At 29.0% G+C, this 23,806-nt stretch overlaps 5 protein-coding genes across 22 annotated transcripts; 3 read left to right on the top strand and 2 right to left on the bottom strand.

Moving 5' to 3' along the window:
- The first annotated feature begins 88 nt into the window (after nt 1–88).
- Nucleotides 89–8,198, top strand: LOC100645607 (WD repeat-containing protein 37). Of its 9 annotated transcripts, XM_048411860.1 has the most exons (10): nt 89–221; nt 778–863; nt 4,909–4,987; nt 5,202–5,477; nt 5,742–5,867; nt 5,966–6,217; nt 6,446–6,665; nt 6,836–7,123; nt 7,214–7,460; nt 7,643–8,198. In XM_048411860.1, exons 3-10 carry the CDS (start codon nt 4,957–4,959, stop codon nt 7,763–7,765), a joined length of 1,563 nt encoding a protein of 520 aa, XP_048267817.1. In that variant the 5' UTR covers nt 89–221; nt 778–863; nt 4,909–4,956; the 3' UTR covers nt 7,766–8,198. The 9 variants fall into 9 exon arrangements, with proteins under 9 accessions (XP_048267817.1, XP_048267818.1, XP_012171352.1 ...); XM_048411861.1 differs by lacking the exon at nt 4,909–4,987; XM_048411858.1 differs by lacking the exon at nt 89–221 and having other exon boundaries at nt 229–863.
- LOC100645729 (tRNA pseudouridine(38/39) synthase) lies at nt 878–3,777 on the bottom strand. The gene is made up of 6 exons (XM_003400477.4): nt 3,325–3,777; nt 2,911–3,038; nt 2,264–2,829; nt 1,577–1,868; nt 1,084–1,220; nt 878–1,002 (listed from the first exon to the last, which is right to left on the bottom strand). Exons 1-6 carry the CDS (start codon nt 3,394–3,396, stop codon nt 923–925), a joined length of 1,275 nt encoding a protein of 424 aa, XP_003400525.1. The 5' UTR covers nt 3,397–3,777; the 3' UTR covers nt 878–922.
- Nucleotides 7,773–14,668, bottom strand: LOC100651099 (protein ARV1). 8 transcript variants are annotated; one of them, XM_020866338.2, is made up of 4 exons: nt 14,119–14,513; nt 12,230–12,389; nt 8,194–8,704; nt 7,773–7,971 (listed from the first exon to the last, which is right to left on the bottom strand). In XM_020866338.2, exons 2-4 carry the CDS (start codon nt 12,311–12,313, stop codon nt 7,856–7,858), a joined length of 711 nt encoding a protein of 236 aa, XP_020721997.1. In that variant the 5' UTR covers nt 12,314–12,389; nt 14,119–14,513; the 3' UTR covers nt 7,773–7,855. The 8 variants fall into 8 exon arrangements, 7 of the variants coding, with proteins under 7 accessions (XP_020721997.1, XP_020721998.1, XP_048267820.1 ...); XM_020866339.2 differs by lacking the exon at nt 14,119–14,513 and adding an exon at nt 12,628–12,745; XM_048411862.1 differs by lacking the exons at nt 7,773–7,971; nt 8,194–8,704; nt 14,119–14,513 and adding exons at nt 8,908–9,774; nt 9,854–10,888; nt 11,463–11,519 and having other exon boundaries at nt 12,230–12,621.
- On the top strand, nt 12,669–16,706 carry LOC100650978 (prostaglandin F synthase 1). Its single transcript, XM_003400439.4, has 4 exons — nt 12,669–12,888; nt 15,177–15,344; nt 15,515–15,868; nt 15,944–16,706. Exons 1-4 carry the CDS (start codon nt 12,676–12,678, stop codon nt 16,316–16,318), a joined length of 1,110 nt encoding a protein of 369 aa, XP_003400487.1. The 5' UTR covers nt 12,669–12,675; the 3' UTR covers nt 16,319–16,706.
- Nucleotides 16,707–17,371: 665 nt separating this feature from the next.
- Nucleotides 17,372–23,662, top strand: LOC100645501 (contactin). 3 transcript variants are annotated; one of them, XM_012315953.3, is made up of 9 exons: nt 17,372–17,509; nt 17,589–17,785; nt 18,529–19,383; nt 19,462–19,840; nt 19,915–20,017; nt 20,152–20,624; nt 20,738–21,016; nt 21,276–21,728; nt 21,811–23,662. In XM_012315953.3, the coding sequence occupies exons 3-9, from the start codon at nt 18,580–18,582 to the stop codon at nt 22,995–22,997; spliced, it is 3,678 nt and encodes a 1,225-aa protein (XP_012171343.1). In that variant the 5' UTR covers nt 17,372–17,509; nt 17,589–17,785; nt 18,529–18,579; the 3' UTR covers nt 22,998–23,662. The 3 variants fall into 3 exon arrangements, with proteins under 3 accessions (XP_012171343.1, XP_012171346.1, XP_048267813.1); XM_012315956.3 differs by lacking the exons at nt 17,372–17,509; nt 17,589–17,785 and adding an exon at nt 17,969–18,085; XM_048411856.1 differs by lacking the exons at nt 17,372–17,509; nt 17,589–17,785 and adding an exon at nt 17,970–18,325.
- Nucleotides 23,663–23,806: the final 144 nt, after the last annotated feature.

Genomic DNA, 23,806 nt, shown 5'->3' with positions numbered 1-23,806 from the left:
ATACTAAAGAGCGCAAGTATGAAGCCGGGAGACGCAAAAGCGCATGTTCCTCCGGGTCTATGGATCGAAGTAGAAACCAAAACAAAGCTACAGCTGCAGTCAGACTGATGCGATCAATTTTGTAAAATAGATTTTGTGGTTTTTATCGAAGGCATATTAGTTTCTAATCCTTTTGATTTCATAAAATATAAGAAGAAATAGGAGATTCTTCCTACCACGGGGTAAATTAACGATAAACAATATTGAATCGAATCTGTACGATTTAATGGAATGTATTAAACGTAAAATAGTTGCAGTAAAATTGCATTTGTCTGGGCCCGTGAACTGAGATTTTTTTCATTTTAGCTAAAAATTTCTTATTCTATCGATAGGAGTCCGCGTACAGATACATGAATTGAGAAATAATTTTGAGAAAAGGCTTCAGAAAGAAATTAATCGAGCAATAACTAAGACTTTACTTTAATAATATATAGATGAAATGCAATTATACGAAACTAATTAAAGATACTAAGGTCTTCAAGCTACAAAATGCTTTTGTACAACAGCTTTGATTCACTTTGCCATTGATACGGAACGACATTGCTTCTCGAAATCCATTTTTATAAGTCGATATGAATTTGATCGCGGAATTGAGGCGTTTACTTTACAATGACGCCTTAAAAGTTGATGAACAATTTTTTGCCGCCATTTTAATCTACTTTGAATGAAAGTGTGCTGCCAGTATTAGAACAACCTAAGGCATATCACAAGCAGGTTGTATTTCGTATATATTTTTAGTGTGTTTAGTGTGTTCAATGCGTGTTTAGAGATGAGAAAGGATTGAACAAGGCTGGAAGTATAAGAAGGTCACTATGAGCCATAAAGTATGTATAATAAATTAACAAAATTAAAATCTTTTATTGTTAAAAAAGGACTGATACATTTACTTATCGTCGCTATTGTCTGGGTCTTCTTTCTTCTTTTTCTTACTTTCGTAATGTTTTATTTTACTTTCTAAGCTTTCTGAAAACCAATTGTACGTTTAATATGATTATCTCCTTCCAAAAAGCTGGTGAAAGAATATTAACGGATTTGTATACTAACCACAAGTAGGTCGTTTCATTAAACGTTGATACACTCTAGGTTGTATACCAAGTAATAGACAATCACTTTGAAAAAGCATATCTTTACAATCCGTTGTATCTTCCAAATCCGATAACATATTTTCAATCATGACTGATCTGTTAAAATCGAAATTGCATTATTTTTATTTATAAAAAATATAAATTAACAGAGCAATTATTTGTAACGTTTTCCCGGTTAAAAAATAAATAAATGTTTTAATTCTTAATAAGGGAGAATCTCACTTTACACTTAATGCACATATAAGATTGTAAAAATCGACATAAAAAATATAAATAATATTTAAAATAAGATACATAGTAAAAATTAATACTGTATAAAACTGTACTGTACTGTATAATTCACGCGGTAAAACAGGTGCAAATTATATTTTTTCTGAAAACGTTTATAAGATTATATCTATGTACTTTAATAAATTAAAGCACGTAATTTATTAGAGTGTTTTACTACGTACTTTACTGTGTTCAAAGTCCAATCTCTTTGTAAAAATTTTATTGTATTTATTAATTCATCCTTATCGATGTACCACTCCATCGTGTCGTACTCACAATACCAAAGATTTAATGGTATTTCATGAGCTAAATTATATTGTGGTTTCCTAGGATATTTTTCAATATCTAGAAGCTCTAAAATAATTTCCGGTTTCTCGTTTCCTTGACCAATAAGAAACAAAACACCCATTAAGCAACGAATTTGATGCCATAAAAATGCTTGACTTGTTATAATCAATTGACACACGTCATATCCTACAAAGAAACATATAACATACAATATTTTACAATGCATAAACAAACGTAGTACACTAACGAATAAATAAATATATTATAAAAAATCGCAATAGAACAAATTTTGTGTTTATAATTTTTAAAAAATCTTTTATATAAAAATCACTATTATAACAAAATAACATGTACGTACAAAAGATAGAAAAAGCACATTTTTTTAAAGATAAACATCGCAATTGTTACACTTACTACTCCGACATTTAATGCCAAAAATTTGTACTAATGGTAAAGTCATTTTAAAAGAAATTTACAATTAGATTCAATATATTCTTAATATACTATAAATATATAAATAAATACAATATTACTAGGCATAATACTTAATTACATATAATTAGATTAAACGCAATAATTACCTGAAATATTTCTAAAATCTCGACGATACAGACATACTTTTGCATCAATAACTTTTCTTTGATAATTAGTAACACCATTGGCAACATCCATTTTACAAATATTTCGAAAATCATGCTCTCCTATTGTATATTTAACAGCTTTATCCATTGAATCTATATTTAAATTTCCTCTTGGGAAAAAGTACTTGTAGGTTCGAAATTTACAGTTAAATCTTGCTGAAAAATTACTAGATGCTGGGCACCATGCGATACATCTTATGTTAGAAGGCAGCAGCCTATTTAATATTTTACAATATGGAAGCTCATCTTCTAATTTACATTGATCCTCTGGATTTAATTTACTCCTTAAATCTATGGAAATCACTTGTGAAAATGAACTGACACCTTTGTCAGTTCTCCCACATCTATGATAATTTGATGTTTCACGTGACTCTATGCAACAACTTTTTATTAATGCTTCAAACAAATGCTCCTCGATTGTATTATCAGTGCTTTCTTGTACAACAAAACCGTTATAATTCCATCCAAGATAATAGAATTTTAAAAGAATATGTCTCTTATTACACCTAAAATTAAAATAGTTTATATTGAAATAAATAGTTTCTTTATCATAATATTTATTTTTATAGTTATATACATTTACATACTTTGAAAAATCAAATGGTTTTTGTAATTTATGAATATCTTTATTTTTTGATTTTTCTTTTATTTTATGTCTTGCTGCTTTCAGTTGTTCATTTTCTTCTTCCAATTTTATTATCTTTTCTATCAGTTCCTAACAAAAATATGTTACTTAGGATAAAATATTTATACCATATACTATTATAATGGTTCCTTTCAACAAGGGATTGTATATTTTTTGTCATTATTGACTATGACTTAAATATTAAAACACAATGCAAAGTAGTGAAGTGATATAAAAAAAGCAACATAATCATAAAATTTCCATATTCTAATCTAAGAAAAATATATGTAGCTTAATTGATTGATAGCTTATTTATCAGATTATGAACAGATATAATTTATTTATTAAATCAGATAATTAAAGCAAATATATTTACCGTCTTGCTGAGCAACTGAAGTTCTTCTTTCTCCAAAGTTTCTTGTTTTTTCTTTTTACCCATACTTGACATAATTTTATAGTTTTATATAATAACGAAACGAATATTATATTATTAGAAGATGTATTAAAAGTTACAAAAAAATTACAATACTTAGCATATGATTATTAAAGAATACAATTCATATGTTTTACAAAGATTTATTATGTTTATAATTACATTATTTAAGATATTCCAAAAAAAGTATGAGTATTATATAAAACAAAATATTAAAAGAATTACAAAATGTATATTATTACTAAATCTAATGCAATAAATTAAAAAATGACATATAACCTCAAATAAAAGAATGATATATAACCTCAAATGAAAGGAGAGAATATATTAAAGAAAAATACTAAAATTCGATTTACAAAATATAAACGCATTTATTTACAATAAAATATACGAAAAAATCATTTTAATTAGTATTTAATACATCTCAGGATACAGTAAATCTCACGATATAAAAGAATATCAAATTGTACACATGACATACATATGAATACAAATATCAAATCCTCTGAGTGCTAACAAAACACGAAAATACTTTATCTGTATTAACACAAAGTATGTAAAATATTAAACGGTTCGAAGATATTTAACATTATGCGCTGTAATAAAAACGTACATTTTTTACAAAAACAAAATTAAAATACTTTTACTATTTCAAAATCTGTGATTTCATTTTGATCATACACAACAAAAAGATTAGATTACAATTGCTAGAATAAGCCAACAAAAAATTAATAGATTGTTTTAATACATCCTTGTAACAGTTTTAAAAATTTTCTACATTTTACATTCACTTTACATTTTTACGGCTCTATATATGTGTATTACGCGAGTAGAAAGTATTATTAGTAATTATATATACAAAGCTTTTTTGTAATTTGAACTTGATACAGCTGAACTCATAGTGCAATATTTATGCATTTATGTACAGTTCCTTATTCTATTTTTTTGATTCTAATAAATTCTTTCTTAATTTAGTTGTGGTTTTATTATATTTAGATTTGTTCTGTATATATTGACCGTATACCGTATATAAGTATGGTGTACTCGAAATCAATTCACAACTGAATTTGTCATTTAATTTTACTTTGCATTATGTATAAATTGTGTTCCTATATTTTTATTAGATTTGGTAATAGCTTCCAAATATTTTAGTTTAGATATTGTAATTTAGATTATCTTTAAACAAGTACTGACGAACCCTGCAACCGCGAAGTAGTATTCCATGGTAAGAAAAATCCAGTTAACCATCTGGATGTTATAAATATCTATTATTTTAAAACTATTGTAATTGACATATAAGATAGTACTTATCCTATTTTAATTATTTCCAACAAATTCACAAATCTTTGAAATATGTGCGTTTATGTATGTACACATGATGTGTTATGTACATATTGCAATTTCAATGTATTAATTGTAATTTAGTTAAATACATTGTTGTTGTTATTGTATTTTTAAACAAATCTATCTAAAGTATTTAAAGAAATATAAATGTAAAAAATATAATTGTTGTACTATATTATACAGTGATATGTGTTTGCATAAATATAAATATAAGAAGGAAGAAAATAATATATGTATATGCACAGTGAGTACTTATTAAGTGGTTAGTATGTGTAATAATAAAAATTATTATATTATATTATAAATATTAGACATATTCCTACAATTTTATTATATTATATATTTTAAAGTAAATTTTAATATTTAAAGTATAGTGCTTTGCAGAGCTAAAATTATTAATTATAATCTTATAATCATATAATATAAACAAAGATAATACATCATAAGTACATCATTCTAAATATGTAATGTTTCAGAGTCAAAGATGCCTGGAGAACCATCTATGACTAGTGGAAATAAAAGTGCTGGAAAAATCAAACGGATTTCTATTCCAAGAGTACAAAGTAGTACAGATACAGAATTGCAATCACAAAGTGGATCTACTCCATTGCAACCAACTGCACTTCACTATGCAGCTTTTCGTACAGACCCTGATGATAATATACTTCCACCAGCTTTACGATGTCGACTTTTTGAATTATTTCAACAAATAGAAAAAGAATTTGAGATTCTTTACACAGAAAATTTGGGATGTATGAAAATATTGATATTTTTATATGTTATATATGCTATGAATATTCATTTTTATAATGAAATATAGAAAGCTTTTATCTATTACTTCTTATATAATTTAATATGAAAAAATATCTTTATAATTGAAACTTTTACGAATATAAATAAGCAATGTCAAATAAGATGATTAAAATAATTTTTAGTGAATTTCACTTATTAACTTTATATTGCTAAAAAAAAGTATAATCTTATTAATATATATGTTTCCAAACATTTCAATTTAGTACAAGAGAAGATAGATACTCTTAATGAGAGGCTTGAAAGAGAGTGTTATGGTTCTGGAGAACGGAGCTTACCTCTTGGAGATGTTGCAGACTTTCCAGATACAAAAAGTCTTTCCAAACAAAAATGTAAGAATGTAAATAATTAAGAGCAAGGGAGAATTGGAAAGTTATCTCATTCTTTTTAATTTATGTTCAAATATTAAAAATATATGTGTTGTTTACAGCTATGGCAGGGAATTCAGCACCAAAAACAAAAACAACTTCTAATAAGTTAAAGGCACAAACTAGTAAAATAGTTTCCAGTTTTAAAACACCAACTATGACATGTAGTATGCAAAGAGAATATTTTGGGCATCGAGATGGTGTTTGGGAAGTTTCTGTTGGAAGAGCAGGTCAAATTATTGCTACAGCTTCTGCTGATCACAGTGCTAGAGTTTGGGCTATGGACAGTGGGCGTTGTTTATTGCAGTATATTGGTTTGTTTTTCTTTAAGTTACAGTTTTACATATTCTTATATATTTTATTAGCATTTACAAACTACACATAAACAAATTTCCATTAGTATTGGTTTGGCAACTAAGTGATTGCGGATTTTGTCATTAGATGGTAATATTTATAGTATAATAGGTTCTATAAAGTACACATTATACATAAAATAATGATTTTGTTATTTGATAAATAGAATATTCTCATTTAATTTATAGGTCATTCTGGCTCTGTTAACTCTGTACGTTTTCATCCTACCAAAGAGTTGGCACTCACATCAAGTGGAGATAATTCTGCTCATGTGTGGCAAGCTGCTGTAGATTGGGATTTACCTAAAAGACAGAATTCATCTGAAGACCTTTCAGGGTTGAGTTCTGATAGAAATCTTAGTGGTGCGATTACTTTAAATGAGGAACAAGAAGAACCGCCTACACTAAGGTAATACTTATGGAAAGCCTATTTAAATTTCCTTATCATTCAATTAAATTTTTAATCTAAATTGCACTTTAATGAATGAAAGTTATTACAATAAAAAGAGTTGTTCTTACATAGTTCTAAATAGGAAATCCACATTTCAGTATATATTTATATTTTGTAAAATATTACAGAACTCCAATACGAGAATTATTAGGCCATACGGGTGTCGTGATGGCTGCAGATTGGTTACCTGATGCAGAGCAGATAGTCACTGCTTCTTGGGATAGAACTGCAAATCTTTATGATGTAGAAACTGGGGAAATTATTCACACATTATGTGGACACGATCAAGAACTTTCTCATGTATCTACTCATCATACGCAACGACTTTGCGTTACTTCGAGTAAGGACAGTACTTTTCGTCTGTGGGATTTTAGGGAGCCCATTCATTCGGTTTCCGTTTTCCAAGCCCATACCGAGTAAGTAATAATTGATGATGAATTTGTTAAATCTGATGAATCATGGTATAAAATGAAATGTTCTTAAACACTACATTTTTTAAAATACAGGACTGTGACATCAGCTGTCTTCACGCGTGAAGATAAAATCGTTTCCGGCTCGGATGATCGAAGTGTAAAAGTATGGGAATTACGAAATATACGAAGTCCTTTAGCTACAATTCGAGGTGACAGTGCCGCTAACCGATTAGCCGTATCAAGCACTGGCATCGTTGCAATTCCACATGATAATAGACAAATTAGATTATTTGATCTTAACGGTCAACGATTAGCTAGATTACCTAGAACTAGCAGACAGGTAAGTAAAAATTTCACCTTATGTCCAATAGTATCGTTACTTTAATCTTTCTTTGCATATCTTGTGATAATTTAGACTTAAAATTTCAAGGTGAATTTAAAAAAAGAATTTGTATTTTATACTCAGAATATAAAAATAAGAATACTTTAAATTCGATTTTGAAATTGACCAATTGATTTCAGGGTCACCAAAGAATGGTCTCGTCTGTAGCCTGGGCTGAAGAAAGCGGGGTCTGTAACTTATTCTCTTGTGGTTTTGATAGATTAGTCCTTGGATGGAGTATCATACCTCTTAAAGAATGTTAAATATATGTATATTACAAATATATTTATTTAGTTTAGTTTAATGTTATGCCAAACAGGATTACAAAATCAAATTCAATTAAAAATAAATAATTATACTAATTTTAAAACTTCAAACGTCGTGAAGGAAAAATTAGGTGTGCAATTGTAAACCACTATGCCTATTCCCAAAATTATTAAAGATTCCAGTCTTCTATTGTTGGTCGCCACTGAAATTATATAACATATAGATATATTAATAATAACTATAAATAATTTATTCTAATTATAATTACGGTTATACGATTATAGTAATAGGATGTGTTTAACCGCTATATGCGTGAAACATTCATCAGCTAAGCACGAAAGGTGTTTTAACTTAAACACTACATCCTAGAAGATCCATAAGTAACAAATAAATAAAATATAATAAACTATATGAAATTTCTTACCTGAATAGGTTGTAAGTAAGCAAAGAAGAGTATATCCCAATATAAGCAAGTAATGGGGCGTCAGAAAAATATGTCCCCAAGTAATTTCTAACAATCCTAATAATTTTCCACATCCACCAATGATTAAAGCTTTCATTAACTGTATCACACTACATTTGTTTGAATTAGTTGGGTAAAAATACCACTTCACTTTAGTACAGAAAATTACGGCAAAGACGAAAGTAGCGAGAGCAAAAGCAGTGTTGAATAATATTAAATAAACATTACATTGTTCATCAAAATTAGGTTGAAATATCTTCCAATATTGAACATACTGATTGCTATTGTTACATAGAAAGAAATTTCGGAAAGATTCAATAAGCCACAAAATTATTACTAGTTTCCAACACGGCGTTATATCGCAATTGTGAAGCAAATGCCTGTATGCTTGTCTTTTAAGCAATATTAAATCAACCAAGATTATTACTGGATCGTATTCAATATATTTATCTGCCAAGAGATCACATGTTCCCTGAAATAAATAAAAATAAACTATTAATCATTTAGAAGCAAGAAATAATTCTTTTTTATAATAGAAGTTATTTTACAGTATAAAGTTCCAAAATAGTAACTTTAGAAAAACTTGGAATATTGATTTTGAACATTAAACTAATAAGAAAAGTTCATGTACACAAATGTCTGATGAGGTTTATTTGTCAAGTTATAATAAGAAAAGAATGTTATATGTAATTTTATTATGAACACTTTATTACGAAATCAATAACAAAATACAAAAAAGATATAGAAACAAATGTAAAGATCTAAAAATAAAAGTGCAGAAAACATGGCAACAGGAATAAGTAATAATGTAAGCTATCACGAATACTAAAATTATTTGGTATTTGCTTACTAAATATCTACAAATATGAGACACATACTCGAATACAAGAAACATACTTTTGTGTTGTGTATATATTATAATATCATAATATGTCACATAGCTTGGAAATTTGTAAACTATGATTAAACGTTTATAACAATAGTTATATCGAAGTAGTCTTCTGACAATAGGCCATGTATTACGTACGATTTAAATGGTACATCGATGGTGTAAAAATAATGATAACAATAACTATAACAGGAACAATATTATCTTTCTTGCTTTTTATTAAAATGATCTATTATTCGTTTTGCATCGGCTTCAATTTCTGGTTCGATTTTACTCAGCATCCTTAAATTATACAATAGACGATCAATTTCTTCGTCTTCTATCAGAGAAGGAGATGATTCAAATTTGCAACTCTGTTTCAAAATTGCAGTTTCCTCTGGAATGATTTCCGCCTGTTCGCATCCGGAAATCCATTCTGTTATTTCTTCAGCAGACATCACGTCGATCGATTGCTCTGCATTCTGTTCATCAGTGACCGTAGAATTCTCAGTTTTAATATTATTAAATTCAAACTGTCTGTTAAGAATTTTCACCCAGGAACTACGAATGTTTTGTGGTGTAACATTATTCCATGCTTCGCTAATGTAATCGATACAATCCTTAATATCGTAGTCAGCATAAAACTGTGTAAGTCCGTCGTTATACTGGAGTACCTATGAAGAAGAAATGTATATGAGAAAATTGCATTATTATAAATATTATTTTAAACGAAGTATTAAACGTACAACATACCCGATGAAGTAGTTTAAGCCGAAATATCTTTTTACATTGAGTAATTACGCCTCGGTCCATAGGTTGGATCAACGAGGACGTATTCGGTGGTAAAAATATTAACATAAAGTGACCATCATCCAGTTCCTTTTTTTCAAGTTTGTGTGCCTTGAAATTGTCAACGAGCAATATTACTTTTCCTTTACGTTGTTCCTGTAATTGGCGCTCTTTCACACTTTGCTTAAAATGATTAGTATACCATTCCCGAAAAATATCTTCGTTAACCCAGGCATTACAATGACTTTTATATACCACCGGTAATGTACCCTTACAATGTTTCAATGCTCGGGGATTTGCGAATTTATTTACAAAGAGTAACGGCAATTTGTGTGTACCACTAGTGTTTGCACAAAATGCCACAGTCACTATGTCTGTTTTTCTGTTTTCTCCTTTTATGATCAGATATTTTTCCTCGTGAACTAATGTCTTCCACGGAAGTGCTTTCCAAAGTAAAGTAGTCTCGTCCATGTTGTACACATCTTCTTCGTTTATATCTTCTTTTACTAGTATTTGTAAAAATTCACGTATAAAATTATTCGCAGCGATTTCATTCGGATCTGTCGTGTTCTTGCCAATATCATATTTTTTCTTCCAGTTCTGGAGCCAACCTCGACTTGCTTTAAAATTCGACGTACTGGGAAACTCTGTTTCTATTTCTTTAGCTTTATTTATTAAAATATTATCTGTTAAACAGTCTCCTAACAACTTCCTTTGCTGAAACCAACGATACAATTTGGACTCCAAATCGGTATATATTGGTATCCGTTGCCTCTTCATTTCCCGGTATTTTGGATTCGCTGCAAAGTTGCGAATCGCCTTCGAGTGCTGCCGGTATCGTCGTATTGTCCTGTTACTGAGTCCATATTCACAGGCAATACTACTCACAGTCATGCCATCTTCTAATTTTTCTAGAATATCTAACCGATCTGCTATGCTTGTGTTATTACCAGAAGGGGATGTCATCACGAACTATCAAGTTATCTATAACCGCAGTGACTGAAAGTTCAAGAAATTTTGTTCTTGTTATCACTTGATGTTAATTCTCCATCAAAGCATAATTTTTCCGGGTGTTTCATTCACTTCGTATCCGCTTCAAACCTATTGCACGTTATATGAATACTTACATACTTCATAGGAATGATATGTAGTAGTGCCGCGTTAGCTGACTGAGAGTTTGCCGTGTTAGCTGATGGCCACTATCTCTATCAGTTCTTGGAAGTGACTCCGTAGAGAGGCACCCAACATATTTATTTTAACCTCGATATTTCGTGTCAGGTATCTTTATCTCATTTTCACTTAACGGAGAAGAAAAACACTCGGCTTTTCCTAGAATTCTACGTCCTTTGACAGTTGGTCAGATATTACTCCAAACTACCGGTCAACTAACGCTGCACTTCTTTGCAGTACATTACGAATTAATATATTAAGCAATCAATTGGTTTAGCCAGCCGCGTCCAGAGCTGTATGAGTCTTGTAGATGCACTTTAAATCTTATATTGCAGAAGTTCCGTTAAGTATCACATATCGATGACTATATATAATTACGAAAAAACTGTTCATCATTTAATACCTTTGTCTGAGGTCGAACCGCCGAAGCAGTACATCCAATTCTCTTCGTCTGAATAAACTACATAAACCGAAATTTAAAAAAAGGTTCTTATAAAGGGTACAATCATACAAACAATGATAGAAACTAACGTAGTGATAAAGATCATAAGCAATATTTGTTATAGGAATAATTGTCTTTGTTGCTTAGAACTCAAGTAGACTGAGTAGACTGAAAATAAATGCAATTAAATGTAAGCATAGGTTGTATTCATTTATTGACTGTGAAATGGTAAAACTCAATTAACCACGGATATCGATAGAAATCCGTACTCGTTTTCCTGCCATAATACAGACGGATCATCAGACATCATATGGTTTTACTTGGTTCAGTTGATATGGCTACTTTGAAGTATGCGCGTTGTTCTTCCACGTAAAGGGGCCCATGATTATCAGGGGACATGATCAATAATATATTTGATAGTAAAATGAGAGTTTCGAAATTTGGCGAACATTTAGATATTTTGCAATTTTAAATGTTTCGTTAATTATTCCTATATTATCTAAGCATAAATGCAACTATAATTTTCTTACATAAATTTTATTTTGGAACATTATTCTGTAAAACTGTGTATAATTATTTGTAAATAAGTGAAATATGATATAAAATAAAAAATTGACTACTATATTCATTCATTTATTTATAAAACAATTTTCGTATGCAATTATTTCGAGAAATGAAACTAATTTTTAATTTCTATAAAAAATAAATTTATATAATATATGACATACACATTTTAAAAGCTTTAGAACACTTGGACAGTATCTCCTATAAAGCTCTTCCACCTCAGCTCCACAATTTACACATCGATACATTATAAAATCACTTATCGTTTTAATTTATGTTTTGTTCTGTTATTTTTCCAGATCATCTGCAGTAAACAGACATTACCTAAAATTCATAACATTACATCATTTCCATCATGAACTTCAAATCTGGATAATTTTGATTAATAAGAGAAAAAAGAGAAAAGAAGTCGAATTTCACTGTTTTCTCAATTATTCGTTATATTGCCTTAGCCTTACATTGTTTTATCATTACCAGAATTAATTATAACATACAATGTTCAATATGCATGTAAAAATATGAATATAATTATTTTATGAATGATTACATAAATAAAATTAACCTTGAAAATTCTTAATGGTTATTTTTTCTGACTAATGAAGAATGGTAAATGCCGCAATTACTGTATGCCTGCCTGATCAAGGTTGTATATTGTGCGCACATGCATAAAGAGAAAGTCAAGTTAGTTTTAAGAAACTGGAATCGATATTACAGTTATTCAGTTATTCCACAAAGTTTCTACTATACACAAGCAATGGAGAACGACACTATTTTGCTTCCGAACGGACACGTAATGCCAATGGTCGGTTTTGGTACATGGCAGGTAAACTTATTGTAAAATAAAAAGTTTTTGTAAAGAAAATTATTTCTAATACAATACTATCATTAAATACTCAGACACAAACGTTAATACATCAAATATTAAAATGTACAGATACACTTTCGTACCATTCGCTACGATTAATTTTTAAACGTTGTATATAATCTTCTTCTTAATGAAATACTTCTTTTCCAGTCTATAAATTTAATTTCATTAATTTATAATCCTATGTAATAATTCCTCTATTTAATATGAAATTTTATAAAATCTACTATTCTTTGAGTCAGAAAAGTTTGATTACAAATTACATATATGAAGTTTTAATTTCAAAATTATGGAAACTGATAATTTGAATAGTACCTATGTCACATTATTATTGTATAAAGCATTACAATAACAAAGATACAACATTTTACTGTGTATTCATGACTGTATATGTATATTGTGGTATTATATAAATTAATTGTGTAAATGAAGATTTAACATAGATCTATGTATCAACTTGCTTGATTTAAAGTGTAATATTTTTTTTCAATGATATAGTAGTAATAGCAAATGTTTTCTATTTAATTATGAAAATGTGGATCAAAATATATCATTATCCTAATGTGGTAATAAAAATTTCTAATACAATCATAAATGTTTAATATGACATATTAATATATATAACAAAAGAATGAAGAATTGATTTACATATGTATCTTGACAAAATTATTTGGGTTACTAAATATTTTAAATCTTTTTGATGTCCTACATATTTTTGATTAAAAAAGGAATATCTAAATTATATTCACAAACGCCTTAAGAAAGATAGAATACAAATAACTATACATACAACTTTAATTAAAATAAAACATATATATATCTCCATGCAATTAAATAATCTCATATATTATAGTATATTCATATGCATAAATTTAATTTAAAATTAAGACCAGTAACATATAGTTTTTATTAAATATTTATTATTAATAACTACATAATTTCAACTTATTACACTGTAGAAACTTCAATAAAAGTGCTCATAAGTTATATATACATATAATTAGTATAGTTTCTAACCTCACATTCTAAAGCACAAGTATCGCTAATTTATACATTCAATTTTAAAAGCTTTATTTCTCTTAATCTTAAATATTTTTATAGCAATAGTTAGAATAAGCTGTAAAAATAGTCTACTAATATTTATATTAATTTTGTTAAAAGAATAAGTAATACGTAATAATACTATACCTAGTAACAGGTTACATATTTCTTTTACACAGTTATAATCTTGATTAGCTCATGTCTTAGAAAGAAAGAAAGATCACTTTTTACATAAAATTTAAATAAAATACAAGAACATAACTTTCACATGAAATATTTACTTTAATCATACATGTATGACAGAACACTAGATTGAACACAACTGATAGATGTGCGCATGCATCATACAGTTTTGTCGAACACCATTTTCATAATGACCACATTATCAAAATATATAAATTATTTAAACTATCTAAATACCGATTCGACGTTTTATTTTAATTGAAGTAACCGTACATTTACGTTGACTGAAAACTGTCGAGGAAACAGATACAAACATATATGATATTCCGATCTTTTAATAAACAAATTACAAGGACTTAAAAACAATATAAAATATCTACCCATACACAGGATATTCGTATTACTACTAGCGTTTTTTTACAAATATATACAAAAAATGATAGAGAAAAAGGTTTTACAGTATTTTAAAATCAACACAATAGTACATATGCAACTTCTTATATTTGTAATGTTTCTCTGAAAAACGAAGGTAACGTTTAGTTTTTTATATGGAATACTATATACATATTTCTTTATGTACATAGCCGTGGTACATACTATATGAAATAGTCATTATCCAGAAACATTCAACCGTAACGTAATAGCATACAAATCTTTGAAATCATATTTATATGTATTTTGAATATTCAATATTTTTAATAATAATTATATATAAGAAAATACTACCTTTAGTTCTTTTGACTATATTTTAAAATATAAATTGAAAATAAATACATCAATATTGTTTTAGTTATCTTTTTTCTAAATTGTATAATTTCATTTAAACAGTTATTGCAGGAAAGGAAAATAATTATTAATGAATTTCTATCTCATAAGTGGGATTTAATTCTTGATAATTAGTTATTTCTGTATCTTAGGTATTATCACATTTAAATGCTATATATAATTTAATTAATAAAAAAATACTTCTCCTATAAAGTTATATTTCCTAATGATTTAAAAAGCATGTTATAATGTTTTAGGCAAGTGAAGAAGAATTACAGGACGCACTGAACATTGCTTTAGAGGCAGGATACAGACATATCGATACAGCACCAGTATATGAAAATGAAAAAGTAATTGGTCACGTTCTTAAAGAATGGTTTGATTCTGGAAGAATTAAACGATCTGACATTTTCATTGTTACGAAGGTAATATCAGCTATATATTCAAAGTCGTATTTACTTAAAAATATTTATTGTAATATAATTATTTATTAATATTTATTGTAATATAATTGGATCGAGAAAATGTTAACGAAATTGTTAAAAATAATATTGAGATATAAAGGATCAGTAAAAATTATTTTTTACAATTGTAGTTGCCTTGTGTCGGAAATAGACCAGAAGATGTTGAACCATGGATAAAAAGATCTTTAAAAGATTTGCAGTTAGAATATGTAGATCTATATTTAATTCACACTCCATTCGCTCTCAAGAAAGTTGGAGAAGATTTACATCCTAAGGATGAAAATGGACAAATATTACTTGATCTTAGTACAGATCATGTAAAAGTTTGGGCTGAAATGGAGAAACAAGTAGAATGTGGACGAGCTAAAGCAATTGGGTTATCGAATTTTAATATCCCTCAAATCAAACGAATTTTAAAAAATGCAAAAATAAAAGTATCAATGCTGCAAATTGAATTACATGTTTTTTTCCAACAGAAAGAACTGGTAAATGCCTTTTTCTTTAAACACACTCTTTTTGTTACGAAATTATTTGACATAAAATAAAATAATATTTAACAGGTAGAATATTGTAAAGAGGAAAACATCTTTATAACGGCCTATTCGCCGCTTGGTTCGCGCGGTCTTGTTAAATTACTAAATAAAACGGAAAAGGTCCCAGATATGTTACAAAACGATGTAGTACTAGAAATAGCAGAAAAGTACAAGAAATCACCTGCACAAATTTTATTGCGATTCATTGTACAAAACGGAATCGTAGTTATTCCTAAAAGTACAAACCCTCAAAGAATTAAGGAAAATAAAGAACTATTCGATTGGGAACTTAAACCAGAGGACATGCAGAAATTAAAAAATCTCGATCTTGGTGAATCTGCCAGAATTTGTGATTTTGAATTTTTCAAGGGAATAAGGAATCATCCTGAGTTTCCTTTTTAAACCTTTCGTAGATTCGTATGACTTAAATATGTACACTGCAATATATATGATACCATTTACTACACGCAAAAATAGTAACCTTATAGAAATAAATATTTTTAATTGCTTCTGTATGTTTCAAATTTCTATAAATAAATGCATTTAAAAAAAAATCATATCTTTAGTTCTGTTCTCGCTGCACTGTTCTTTTTTCTTTTTACTTTATTATTATTATCTAAAATGAAACCAATACCATCAATGTTTCATCAATGAAATCAATTTTTTATCGTAATAAAAGAAAACATCTTAAACAGTGAAAAAGTGTACCCTAAATCGAAAAAAGTGTTACTACGAAACGCATGGAAAAGAAAAGAACCGTGTGTAATTTATCTTCCTTGAAGCATTGGAATAATATTTTTTAAACTTTACTCATAAATAAAATAAACTTCTGGTACCTATTTGAGAAAACTAATAACATATTATTAGTTACGTGTTATACGAGTCTTGTACTTCGAAATGGAAAATTTGAAATGTATTAACTTTGGTTAGACAATATGGTTTAAATAATTGAACGAAGCGTGTGTCAATTAAATATGAAAAGAGAAAACACGTGATCGTAAATGTATAAAAGATCCCTGAAGTGTTAGTAAAGACAGGAACAAGATAATATAAAGAATCTTGTCTATAAGCAAACAACACTGTTCTTCAGTAGCATGCAAGTAGAATGGGGCACAGCTGTGTAAATTAGTGTGAAAGCAGAGAGGAGTAGGGAGATTGCCAATGTGCATGGGAGAAACTCAGCCAAAAGTATGCTCCATGAATTACCGCCTCTAGTGGTTAAATAGCCGAACTATACACACATTTCTCCACCGGTGCTTTTGCTGAGAGAAATGTGTGTAAACACAGCATCGAAGTAAGAGGGAAATAGGTTCGTTTCGAAATATTGTAAACTTGCGAATTGAAATAAATAATACAATCTTATTTTATAAATAAACAAAGCGTTTAAATCTTTTAAAATAAGGAGGCATTCCTTAGCGGAATATAAAAATAAAAATAGCGGTATTTTTATCAGGAGAACATAACATTAGAGGAACTGATATCAGATTCCCAGGATTTCGGAAATTAAAATTTTCTGTTTCTCAAAGGAATTTTTCGCCAAAATTTGGATGTTTTATCAAGACCATAACATAACAGAGAATGTGATTAGAGGAGGTGACACAATTTTGACAATTTGATGTTATCTCTAGAAAAATTTCCTTCGCTAATAACTGAAATATTTCCCTGCTCACAGCGCATATGTATGTTTCTTCTACAAAGAGTACTAGAGAAAAAATGTGCGTATAGTTCAACCGTTGGCCGCTGGAGACTCTTATTTCTTGTATCCATTTTTTGGCTGATCTTTTTAACATTGCATCGGCAATAGCCCTGCTCATCTGTGATAAAGGACCCCACCCTTATTAGTAATAGATCGGAGCGTATGTACTAAAGGTTTGTTCTCAGCAAAATAGGATATCTATTATTGTGTTGTATGAATTAATTATATATGTGTAACAAAATATTTATTATATTAAAGTTTATGTGATAAATCATTTTATTTTGTATCATTTTGATTTTAAATTTTAAATTATAATTTATGGTAATTTCCTGGAACATAGTTTTGATATCATGTATCTATTGTATTAAGGTTTACATTTATTCATGTGTTGTGTCAACAGTAAAGATGCTAATTTCTACAATTATTAAATAACAATTTATAATGTTTCATACATAAATAGAAACTAATTAAAGGTGATAAATAGTTAATAGTAATACGGTTTTAAAAGGCAAAGGTCTAAACTACATTAAGTATTATATTAAATTACTTTAAGATTATAGTGCCACTCCCTAGCTTATATGGTCAAATATAATATGCTTTTATGTAATGTAATTAAATTCTTTCAACATTATTCTTCATCAAAACGGCTAATTTCTTTCTTAAATTACTTATATTATTTTTGTCATAATTAATATAAATTATATTAAAGTAAGGTGAGAAATGATTAATAATATAAAAATTAATACACATTTTCCTTAATAGTATTTGTATTTATCATAAAAAAGATCAAATATTACAAAAGTCATTTGATTGACAGATGTATTATGTTTAATCACTTAATCACTTGTTACATTCGATCTTAAAAAGAATATGTAATGATTTTATTTATAATAGAATATGTAATGTTTTTTTTCAGATTACCATTAATTTGATAAATTTATAATCTTTCAATTATATTGAATTAATAATGTATTGTGTATCAGAGATTATAACATACATTCTTATTGTAACAAGTTATACATTTGCACAAAATGTCTTATATGGAGAACAAAATCAGTGTCCACAACATTGGATAAAATTTCAAGAATCATGTTACCGTTTCATAAAGAGTCCTATTAGGGACAGACAAGAAGCTAAAAAAAATTGTGAAGCTTATCGGAGTGATCTTATTACAATTAATTCCTTAGAAGAACATGGATTTATATTATATCATTTATTATGGCAAGATCCACAACACCGTAAATGGTATACTGGTATAAAATATCAGAATGGAAATTGGATAAATGAAGCTGATAATACTCAATTATTAAATATGGAAAATGCATTTTTACCTGAACCAGTTGATAATACACTTGGAGAAGATTATTTAGTGTATTCTTATCATAATAATTTACAACGATGGGGACTGGAAAAAGTAACTGGTAGAGATAGGTTCTTATATATTTGTGAAGCACCAATTTCTAATTTGTATAACTTAGTAGATGATGATCGTACTTATCAATATGGTATTGAAATTGATAATCCTCGTGAAATTCCCAGAGGACCATATTTTATCAAGCAACCTACTGATAAAGTATTTGATCTCTCAAAAAGAAAAATAAACAATGATGTTGCACTGAGTTGCTTAGCAGGTGGTTATCCTGCACCAACATATGAATGGTTCAAAGAAGATTATGAGAATGACAGACTCATTGCAACAAAAATAGATCCACTAAATAATAATAGATATACAGTCAGTGGTGGCACTTTAATTATTTATGAACCTGATCAGGTAAATAATATCTTGGATTATAATCATTATATACTAAAAGAAAATGTTATTTACACAACACTAATTTATTGTTTTTAGGCAGAAGACAGAGGTTCATACCACTGTAAAGCAACCAATAAATTTGGTACAATTATATCTGAAAGTGTGGAATTGTCATTTGGGTATATATTGGAATTTAATTTAAAACGTTCAGAAGAACGTGGAGAACAAAATTGGGGTAAAGTTGTATATTGTGATCCACCACAACATTTTCCAGGAGTCAAATATTATTGGGCACGTGACTATTTCCCCAATTTTGTGGAAGAAGATAAACGTGTTTTTGTTTCTCATGATGGAGCACTTTATTTTTCTGCACTGGAAATGATTGATCGTGGCAATTATTCTTGTAATGTTCAAAGTGTTGCTTCTGATACTGGTCGTAATGGGCCATTTTTCCCTTTGAGAGTTGACCCACATTGTAATTATATTCCTTTAATTGTCTTCATTTTTTCAGTCAGTATTTTATATTTTGATGAATCTCTTTATTTTCAGCCTCCTTCCAACAATTAAAGTTCTCTGATAATTTTCCAAAGGCATTTCCAGATGCTCCAATTGCAGGAGTGGAAGTTAGACTTGAATGTGTTGCATTTGGATAGTAAGTTTAATTGTATCTCAAAATAAATTTACTATATCATCCAGTAATTTAAAATATTTAAATCAGTAAATTGTTATTATTGTGTGAAATAGTATATGATTTTATTACATAATACATTTTTCAATTTAACACAGCCCAATTCCATCATACAATTGGACAAGAAGAGGTGCATCATTGCCACGTGGATCATACACAACTAGTTATAATCGAGTATTAATAATTCCAAAAGTACATGTTGATGATCAAGGAGAATACACTTGTAGAGTTTATAATGACAGATCAGCGATTGAAAATTCTGTAAGACTAACTATTCAAGCAGCTCCGAATTTTACAATTCCATTAGTAGATAAACATATGGATAATAGAGGAGAGTTAACTTGGACTTGTGAAGCATTTGGAATACCAGATGTTTCTTATAGTTGGTTTAGAAATGGTGAAATCTTAAATATGGAAACACTTCCTTCACAAGATAGAGATCGATATTCTATACAAGATAATGTCTTAAGTATAAAATATTTAGATCCAGAGCGAGATCAAGCTATGTATCAATGTCGTGCAAGAAATCAGTTAAAAACAAAGTATTCATCTGCACAACTTCGAATTTTATGTAAGTTGTTATTTAGATATATAGTTTCAATAGAAATGAAATGTGCGCGTAACTTTTAAAAAAAGACTCATATTCAAAAATTATTATTTTTAAATATCATTCCGAAATTTTAGCATTAAAACCATCTTTTAAAAAACGGCCTATGGAACCCGAGACTTACGCAGCAGAAAAAGGCAATGTCACAATATTCTGTAATCCTGAAGCTGCACCTAGACCAAAATTTGTCTGGAAGAAAGATGGAAATGTAATTGGTTCTGGTGGCAGACGTAAAATTTTAGAAACTGGTAATCTAATAATTAGCCCAGTATCAAGGGATGATGAAGGCACATACATTTGCACTGCAACAAATCAATATGGAAGCGATGACACTCGTGGACGATTAATAGTATTACGTAAGACAATATACTTCATTACATACGAGTGTTCATGAAATCGAATGTAGATTAAATCAAACCAGACATACTTGACGAATTTTCAAAATCAATTTTCTCGGAAATAGAGCTCCAAATAAAAAAATGTTACTTTATATTTTAAACTTACTGAACTCCTTTCTGATAACGGAATTTCACGATTCTATGATTTCACGAACATTCGATACAACTATAGTTTTACTGAATTGTATTTAAGGTATCGATTTTTATTAAATCAAAGGTGGTCCACAATTTATTGAAAAGTTACCACAACACGTTACAAGTGCAGTGATGCAAAATCAAACACTGCGTTGCATGGGGGAAGTAGTTGATGAAATGCTAGACGTAGCTTATATTTGGAAACATAATGGTTTACGTATCAGAGACGAGGATTTAATAAATAATCCTAGATTGCATATTGATGGAGAAGAACTTAATATAATAAACGCTACATTCGCAGAAGCAGGAGAATATCAATGCATAATTAAAAGTGCAGTAGGCGAAATTTCTAGTAAAACGACAGTTACAATAGAGGGACCACCAGGACCACCTGGTGGTGTACAAGTTGTAAATATTGTAAAAACTTCTACGACTTTACGTTGGACTGATGGTGCTTTTAATGGTAAACCTATTACTATGTATACTGTAAGCGCAAGAACAAATTGGAATCACACATGGTCTAATATTATAGAAAGTATGTATAATAAAATTATTTATGGTTTTTGATCACATAGATTTTTTCAATAAAAACGTATATAATGTAAATGTTATTTCAGATATAACTGCTGTTGAAGTAGATAGATATAATGGTAGAAAAGAGGCTTATTTGGAGAATGTTTTAAATCCTTATACTACATATGAGTTCTGTGTATCTGCTTTTAATGAATTAGGATACAGTTTACCATCATCACCCTCCCCACAGTACAGTACACCATCTGATAAACCAACAAAAGTTCCATCTAACATAGGCGGAGGAGGAGGTAAAATCGGAGATCTTACAATAACATGGGATCCTTTACCATCATCTGAACAAAATGGTCCAGGAATCTACTACAAAGTTTTTTGGCGTCAAAAGTATCACGAAACCGAGTTTCAGTCATTATCTTTGAAAGACTATGGTAATGCCGGGAGAAGTGTTGTTCAGATACAACAACAATATTATTACACAGAATACGAAGTTAAAGTCCAAGCTGCTAATGCATTAGGTTTTGGACCAATTTCTAATGCAGTTACGATATTTAGTGCTGAAGATATGCCCCAAGTAGCTCCACAGCAAGTTATAGCACATGGCTACAATAGTACTAGCTTAAAAGTTAGTTGGTTGCCAATTGAACAGACACGTGAAAGAATACGGGGCAAATTAATAGGCCATAGAATAAAGTATTGGAAAGAAAGTAATAAAGAGGAAGATGCAGTATATTACTTATCTCGAAGTGCAAGACCTTGGGCTCTTGTAGTTGGTTTGCAACCTGATACTTATTATTATGTTAAAGTCATGGCGTATAATTCTGCGGGAGAGGGTCCTGAAAGTGAACGATATTTAGAAAGAACTTTCCGTAAAGCACCGCAAAAACCACCATCTTCTGTCAATGTATATGGAGTAAATCCTTCAACAGTTCGGGTTGTTTGGCGTTATGTACAACCAAGTTTAGAAGAAGAACCATTAATAGGCTATAAAATACGTGTTTGGGAGCTAGACCAAGATATGAGCACCGCGAATGATACTATTATACCAGGTGGCTCGAAATTAGAAGCTTATATCACAAATCTCAGCCCTGGAAAGGCATATCATTTACGTGTACTTGCATTTAGCAATGGAGGAGATGGACGAATGTCGAGTCCAACTCATACATTCCAAATGGGCGACGCAGCTGCTTTCAGAAGCAGTGCTGGTAATAAAATTTTGGATGCTGCTTTAGGTATATCATTGTTATTATTATTGAGAATTTATGAATACATATAGTATACATATAGTATAGAATACATATAGTATGAGTATAAGATACTTTTGATATATCACAGATTTACTAAACTGTTAGTAAGAAATTGAACGCGAGAGAAAGAGAGAGAAAGAGAGAGAGAGAGAGAGAGAGAGAGAATACGTATGTGTGTATGCGCGCGCGTGTGTATGAAATATTTTTATGAAAAGATAGAAATTGACCAGTATAATTTGCTGTTTTCAAATCATTAATTTGTTGAGAAATATTTGCAAATTATGATACCATTATTATTTAATTATTTTCTAACCAGATCTAACATTGCTAGACAATATTAATCATATCCAAAACTTTTACAAATAACATAACACATTAAAGTTAAAGAGCTCACTTGAACAAAATACAGTTTATTGTAATATTTAGTAAGTTTTACATTAAATGGACAGTAGATGATTTTCATAAAATATTTATGACATTGGTATGGTAATGTTGATATGAATATGAATGTGAAATATGAAGTGAAATCTCAATACTTTTAACAAGTACTTGTTCTTTTAAGAATAAAAGTAATAGAAAACTTAATGGAAAAGTGGTACAAATACATTTTATTAGAAAAATAAAATAAGTACTGGAAGTACTTAAGTACTAAGCAGAACCATTTTGTAGACAAGGGTGCCTATACAAATCAATGTTATTTTTGCAAAAAAGAAGAGTTTGCCACTTTTCTCTTGAAAATAATTTATTATAAAAGTATAACATATAAACTTTTATATAAATTAATATTGTTTTTCTAAATTATTTAGACTTTATGATATTATGAACAAATGATTTTTTA

The sequence above is a fragment of the Bombus terrestris genome, chromosome 14 (genome assembly GCF_910591885.1).
Source record: "Bombus terrestris chromosome 14, iyBomTerr1.2, whole genome shotgun sequence".
Lineage (NCBI taxonomy): Eukaryota > Metazoa > Arthropoda > Insecta > Hymenoptera > Apidae > Bombus > Bombus terrestris.
The sequence above is the reverse complement of the archived record's forward strand: the minus strand, read 5'-3'. Positions and strand labels throughout refer to the sequence as shown.

What these genes read in the sequence shown, in the direction of transcription:
- LOC100645607 (XM_048411860.1), top strand. Translation starts at nt 4,957, where the DNA reads ATGTATATGCACAGTGAGTACTTATTAAGTG. An exon ending in CAGTGAGTACTTATTAAGTG is followed by an intron (nt 4,988 to 5,201) that starts GTTAGTATGTGT and finishes GTAATGTTTCAG; the next exon opens with AGTCAAAGATGCCTGGAGAA. An exon ending in GAAGAACCGCCTACACTAAG is followed by an intron (nt 6,666 to 6,835) that starts GTAATACTTATG and finishes AAAATATTACAG; the next exon opens with AACTCCAATACGAGAATTAT.
- LOC100651099 (XM_012315965.3), bottom strand. Translation starts at nt 10,855, where the DNA reads ATGACATCCCCTTCTGGTAATAACACAAGCATAGCAGATCGGTTAGAT. An exon ending in GGCTTAAACTACTTCATCGG is followed by an intron (nt 9,775 to 9,853) that starts GTATGTTGTACG and finishes TCTTCTTCATAG; the next exon opens with GTACTCCAGTATAACGACGG.
- LOC100650978 (XM_003400439.4), top strand. Translation starts at nt 12,676, where the DNA reads ATGCCGCAATTACTGTATGCCTGCCTGATCAAGGTTGTATATTGTGCG. An exon ending in TCGGTTTTGGTACATGGCAG is followed by an intron (nt 12,889 to 15,176) that starts GTAAACTTATTG and finishes ATAATGTTTTAG; the next exon opens with GCAAGTGAAGAAGAATTACA. An exon ending in ACATTTTCATTGTTACGAAG is followed by an intron (nt 15,345 to 15,514) that starts GTAATATCAGCT and finishes TTACAATTGTAG; the next exon opens with TTGCCTTGTGTCGGAAATAG.
- LOC100645501 (XM_012315953.3), top strand. Translation starts at nt 18,580, where the DNA reads ATGTATTGTGTATCAGAGATTATAACATACATTCTTATTGTAACAAGT. An exon ending in TTATTTATGAACCTGATCAG is followed by an intron (nt 19,384 to 19,461) that starts GTAAATAATATC and finishes TATTGTTTTTAG; the next exon opens with GCAGAAGACAGAGGTTCATA. An exon ending in ATGGTCTAATATTATAGAAA is followed by an intron (nt 21,729 to 21,810) that starts GTATGTATAATA and finishes ATGTTATTTCAG; the next exon opens with ATATAACTGCTGTTGAAGTA.
- LOC100645729 (XM_003400477.4), bottom strand. Translation starts at nt 3,396, where the DNA reads ATGTCAAGTATGGGTAAAAAGAAAAAACAAGAAACTTTGGAGAAAGAA. An exon ending in TGGACTTTGAACACAGTAAA is followed by an intron (nt 1,221 to 1,576) that starts GTACGTAGTAAA and finishes CGATTTTAACAG; the next exon opens with ATCAGTCATGATTGAAAATA. An exon ending in AATGAAACGACCTACTTGTG is followed by an intron (nt 1,003 to 1,083) that starts GTTAGTATACAA and finishes ATTGGTTTTCAG; the next exon opens with AAAGCTTAGAAAGTAAAATA.